This window comes from Agrilus planipennis, unplaced genomic scaffold, assembly GCF_000699045.2.
Source record: "Agrilus planipennis isolate EAB-ADULT unplaced genomic scaffold, Apla_2.0 scaffold73, whole genome shotgun sequence".
NCBI lineage: Eukaryota > Metazoa > Arthropoda > Insecta > Coleoptera > Buprestidae > Agrilus > Agrilus planipennis.
The window spans coordinates 303,980-309,881 of NW_020439682.1; the positions used below are offsets into that span (position 1 = coordinate 303,980).

A 5,902-nucleotide genomic window follows, 5' to 3' on the forward strand; every position below is an offset into this window, starting at 1 on the left:
ATAACTTAGGAGCCTGTTACATTTTTTTATGGTAACAATACAGGATGAACTTGCCTTAGAAAATTTTGAGACACTGGCCTAAGTTTGTTAAGGATTTCGAAATTTCTGTGCATAATTTCTGACATGAGTCGTATTCTACAAATATTCTAACCTTGATTGTATTAATTAGTAAAAGAACTCAATTCTGTTACTATTATTTGAGGATTGAATAATTACTATTTAATTTTTTTGTACTTCAGTTTTACTAAAAAAAAAATCAGACCAAAATCTGAGATATTCCATGTTGACTTATTTGTTAATCTTTTCTGATTATCCGACAATTTTCTGGGAAATGGATAAAAACAGCGAGATACAAAATAATTCACTTAAAAAAAAGTTTTTTACCTTTATTTCTAGTTATATTATAAGGGTTGTAATATATGCTGCATGTTCGGTTGTCTACATATTACATTACGAATTTTAGTTCAATAAAAAACATAAATGAATATTCCTAACTACGTCTACAAGAAAATATATAACTTTAAGATAAAAATTTATCGATATACTTCAATGAAATCGCAATTACAGCTCAATTATAGCCTTTGTTTTAAATTGTCCCGGCGCCTCCACCAAAATTTTCAATAGATATCTTCACACCATTCATATTTTAGTAATTGTAAATTTATATAATACTATTAACTTTTAATTTAGTTTTATTAATTGTCGTATGAAGGTATAATTGTAATAATTTGGTTTTTAAATTTGGTGAATTGTTAAAAAGCTTGCTGTTTTATCTGAATTAGTTCAGAATTAGTTACTCATAACTAGGAATTAACTTTTAAATTGTTTTAAAAAAGGATTTTAATATATACACATATTAATATAAAGACAGATATGCGTTTCAATATTGTTTATTCTTCTGGTTACAGATGATGAATCTCAAAGTGTTATTACTATATCTAACAATATCAGCCACCTGCATTTTCGCCGATCCGCAATCGGGAGACTCCAATGAATCTATAGAAAATGTTTCGTTATATTCGGGACCTCCGTTTAACTCTGACAAATCATCTGCAACGTTACAAAGACGATCGTCTTTCGGACCACCACAATCTTCCTTTGAAGATTTCAAAAGTAATGATGAAGACAGTAGAGAATCTGTTAAGACAGCATCCAGTCATAACAGGCCACCCTATTTACCTGAAGAGAATTACCCCTCTCTTCATTTAAGAAACCAAATACCCCATTCACAACCCAAACCCCAACCAAAACCCGTTCAGCAATATTTACAACCAGTAATTTCTCAGACAAGGTCTAAACCACCTACACAGTACAAGAAACCATTGGTAAGGAAGCGTACCAATTATCAAAAATGATCCTTCAGCATACAACAAAATGACAAACCCAAATTTCATTTGCAGAACCTGAAAAATATCGAAGAAGAAGAAGATCAAACACCAGACAGGCTCACAGAATTGTTGCCAAGATCCAACTTTAATTGTTTAAATAAACAAACTGGCTATTACGCCGACGAAAGTTTAGGTTGCGAAGTTTTCCACTATTGCCAGGAAAATGCTCGTCATTCCTGGATTTGTCCTGAAGGATTTACGTTCCATCAGGTAAAGACTAAGTGGTTTTAAGAACATAAGGCATAACAGCATTAGTAAAAGTTACAGTACGTAATTTTTCACCATTTTTCCTTTTTCAAAGTGTATAGGTATACATCGAAGACGCCATCAACATCATTAAAGACAGTACAACTGTAGGGATAGATGTGCGAGGGCAAAAGATTAGTATGTTTAGATTTGCAGATGATATAGCAGTATTAGCATCTAGCAAGGAGGACCTAGAGATAGCTTTAAATAAAATGGAAGCGGTACTGACAGATCAGTACTGTATGAAAATAAATAAAAGTAAAACTAAAATACTGGTATGCAAGGGAAGAAAAAGTAGGGGGAGAGCGAATATAAAGATAGGAGACGAAAAATTAGAAGAAGTGGCTGATTTTAGATACCTAGGAAGTCAGATAAGTCAGGATGGAAGGAGTGGTAGGGATATAAAGCAGAGGATAGCGCAGGTCGTGTCGCCTTTAATAAAAAGAAGTCACTTCTATGCTCGCGAACGGTTAATTTAGAAATTCGAAAAAGGTTGTTAAAGGTGTATGTTTGGAGCACGGCATTGTACTGGTGCGAAACATGGACAGTGGGCGCGGCGGAAAAGAAAAGGTTAGAAACTTTCGAAATGTGGTGTTATAGGCAGATGATGAGGATATCGTGGGTAGAAAAGGTTAGAAATGAAGAGGTATTGGAAAGAATAGGAGAACAGAGGACTCTATGGAAGTCAATAAAAAATAGGCGAGATAGTTTGGTAGGACACCTTCTCAGGCATGAAGGTCTAGTCAGAGACATATTAGAGGCAGAAGCAGGAGTTAGGAGGGGTAGAGGTAGGTCTAGATTAGATTACTCTTCGCAAATAGTTAAGGATGTGGGCTGTTCTAGTTTTAAGGAAATGCGAAGTTTAGCTCAGGATAGGAAAGAGTGGAGGTACGTGTCCAACCAGTCTTAGGACTGATGACCTTATGATGATGATAGGTATATACACTTGTGGATTGTGTTCTATTGGAAAGCAAGTTTTCTTTACTGATTCCATCAATTTATTTTTGTTTTTCTTTCAGTTGCATTTGATCTGTATGCCACCCAGCAAAGAAAACATCTGTACGGAATCATCCAAGTTTCACATAGTTAATGATTATTTATATAAACCAGTAAATTTAGAAGAGCATCAGAGAAAGCCAAACGTAACACTTCGATACCACGAAAGGTATTATCCCGAAGAATACCATCAATACCCAGAAAATGACTACGATGATGAGCTCCAACAGAGAAGACCGCACGTTTCGCCCGTAAGTTAATTTAAATTTCAAATAATTCAATTAAAGGCCAAAGATGTAGTTTTAATACCCAGTTCTACAGTTGTTTATGAGGCAATGTTATAAATATGCATCAAAAGAAGAATTGCATTGAAAATCATTTTTGCAAGACTTATTTAATCCTTAAAATTCAAGGCATCTAATTATATGTGTTGTATTATAAATGGCATAACAATTTGAAATTCATCGTTGCATAATACCAAGGACAGAATTTAGAACTTTCACTAAATTAATATTAATTACATTTTTTTATGGTAACAATACAGGATGAACTTGCCTTAGAAAATTTTGAGACACTGGCCTAAGTTTGTTAAGGATTTCGAAATTTCTGTGCATAATTTCTGACATGAGTCGTATTCTACAAATATTCTAACCTTGATTGTATTAATTAGTAAAAGAACTCAATTCTGTTACTATTATTTGAGGATTGAATAATTACTATTTAATTTTTTTGTACTTCAGTTTTACTAAAAAAAAAATCAGACCAAAATCTGAGATATTCCATGTTGACTTATTTGTTAATCTTTTCTGATTATCCGACAATTTTCTGGGAAATGGATAAAAACAGCGAGATACAAAATAATTCACTTAAAAAAAAGTTTTTTACCTTTATTTCTAGTTATATTATAAGGGTTGTAATATATGCTGCATGTTCGGTTGTCTACATATTACATTACTAATTTGAGTTCAATAAAAAACATAAATGAATATTCCTAACTACGTCTTCAAGAAAAAATAAAACTTAAAGATAAAAATTTATCGATATACTTCAATGAAACCGTATATCTAACAATATCAGNATTTAATAATTGGCACTCTTGCTTGCAATATCTTTCGAACTTGAGAACAGCCAGGCAAAAATAAATGTATGAAATCCCCTATTGTTTCCATATGCCTTTGAGATGTCAATCGTTCTGACGTTCCAGATGCTTTACAATGATAGATTAATCGATTACCATCTGAAATCTAAATTTAAAATAAATAATCATATGGATATAAACATTTTTATCTGTAAATATTTATTACTTTATCCTTAGTCAATCTTAAGACAACATCCAAGTCACAGTTCATTTTACCGAAACCATTAACACAAGAACCAAACGGGAAAGCCACAGCACTTGGAAATATACCAGAAAGTGCTACCTCAATCTGCCTGGCACTTAGAAATCGTAATCTTACTCCCAAGTCATTTAACGTTGTTGATTCATATAAAATTTCAATTTGTTCTGAAATCTAAATACACAAAAATACTGGCTAATAAAATTTCTTACACATGTATAAACAAACAAGTTACAAGAACTTACACTATCACATGCTTGTAATTTACTCCTTAAATTTTCTTCAGATAAAGGACAATTCCCATTTTCAATTGTTAATACCAATTGACTTGTCTGCTTCTTAACTGAATTATTTTTTGAAGCTCTAAACCACAAAAAAGTTGATTCAACAGGAACAATTTGTGAATCTTGAATATGTTCACAGTCCATTTTTTAAAGAAGGAGAGTGAATTTATTAATTAAAAGTTTTAATGCATAATAGAAAAGATTAAGAGACGAATATTTAGAAATTGTTTGACTTAAAAAGTCCATTGTTTTAGACGAAACAACATCATACACAGGTGGTTCGTAGACCCACCCAAATCCCTCAATTCCAAGCTACAATTAGGCCAGAAACAAATATAGGTCAAGTTTATAGGTCACCCGAAGATATCAACATCCCATTAGAGCACAGAAGGCCTCCACAGTACTTCCCCCAACGATATTTGATTCCTGAATAAGAACATTTTTCTAACATTTTTTTTCTGGTATATTTAAAATCTAACTATATTTTTATTTATTCGAATTTTTTTGTAGATAAGATTGTTGTCATTATAATTTAATACAAATAACATTGTTTTTTTATTTTAATAATGCAAAATATATTTAAATTTTAAACTGGATGAGAAATATTAGAAACGTTAGAAAAGTTTTTAATGAATTGAAAGTGCTTTCATATTAAACTTGTGTCTATTTGTTAAATTTTTGTGAAAACTGCATCAAAATCGAGGGAAAAATAACAAAATTATCCGTATTTTAATTTTCCTAATGTTAAAGGAAAAATATGTGGCGCCTAAACGTCAATGAACTTTCGTTTATTTGACCTAATTTCCTATTGGCTGTTTCAAGTAATCGCCATTTAAATGCATCTAATTGCATATAACAATCAACCTTTGCATTCCTATGTCAGTCATCCTCGGTGCTTGGTGAAGTGCATTTGCTTGCGTTCTAGTTTTAATTAAAATTACGTAAATATGCAACTTTTATTTTTTATAATCGATTATTTATTGTAGTATCTATAAAGTAATACTGTTTTTAAACAGTCTACTTAAAAAATTGTAAATAGTTAAAAGTTCTGAATTAAATAGTACCTATTACAATTTAGTCTATAAATTTAGCAGAATGATACTTATTACTAAAGAAGCAGATAATATTTATTTAAGTAAGTGTGTGGTAGTAACATTGATTTAGATAAAGTAATTTGAAAGGTAAACTTTGTAAATTATTATACTCATAAATAATTAAATGCAATAATGGTAATTTTTTACATTAGTTGACATTGGAATTGAGACATGAAGTTTAGTCAGGTAGGTAGTACTCACCAAGTGAAGTAGTGTAGTAGTATTTACTAGAATTTTGTTTATTATTTGTTTAAAAATGAATGTGAGTGAGATACAGGCCCTTAAAGTTTTCTTAATCGGAGGAAATACCGGTAGGTACGGCCCTGGCTTCAGCCTTCCGTCAGCTGTTCCCGCCAAACATCGTTTGTCCTAAAACATATCTTCCTAACATTATTCTAATGTATCAGCCCGCCTTCGGCGGGCAGGGGCATTAAACAAACTCGAGTCTGTCATACATCTACCTAACTAAACAATGACGTCATCAATGCATATTTGGCGAGAACAGCTGACGAAGGGCTGCAGCCAGGGCCGTACCAATCGAAATTTCCTCCGATTAA

General features: G+C 32.0%; 2 protein-coding genes across 5 annotated transcripts in view; both read left to right on the forward strand.

Moving 5' to 3' along the window:
• Positions 1-4,757, forward strand: part of LOC108732390 (Ig-like V-type domain-containing protein FAM187A) — a 24,970-nt gene extending 20,213 nt beyond the window's left edge. For 3 of the 4 annotated variants that reach the window (XM_018463162.1, XM_018463160.1, XM_018463161.1), the window contains 4 exons: positions 909-1,325; positions 1,401-1,598; positions 2,654-2,881; positions 4,506-4,757. In XM_018463162.1, coding sequence (XP_018318664.1) covers positions 909-1,325; positions 1,401-1,598; positions 2,654-2,881; positions 4,506-4,685 — 1,023 coding nt within the window. In that variant the 3' untranslated portion in view covers positions 4,686-4,757. Of the gene's footprint in view, positions 1-908; positions 1,326-1,400; positions 1,599-2,653; positions 2,882-4,505 lie in introns of those variants that run through there. The other variant, XM_018463159.1, reaches the window with a different exon arrangement.
• A 345-nt stretch (positions 4,758-5,102) lies between these two features.
• Positions 5,103-5,902, forward strand: part of LOC108732389 (probable cysteine--tRNA ligase, mitochondrial) — a 5,518-nt gene continuing 4,718 nt past the window's right edge. Inside the window, exon 1 of the mRNA XM_025979441.1 lies at positions 5,103-5,192. The gene's annotated coding sequence lies outside the window, so the exon portion shown is untranslated. The remainder of the gene's footprint in view (positions 5,193-5,902) is intronic.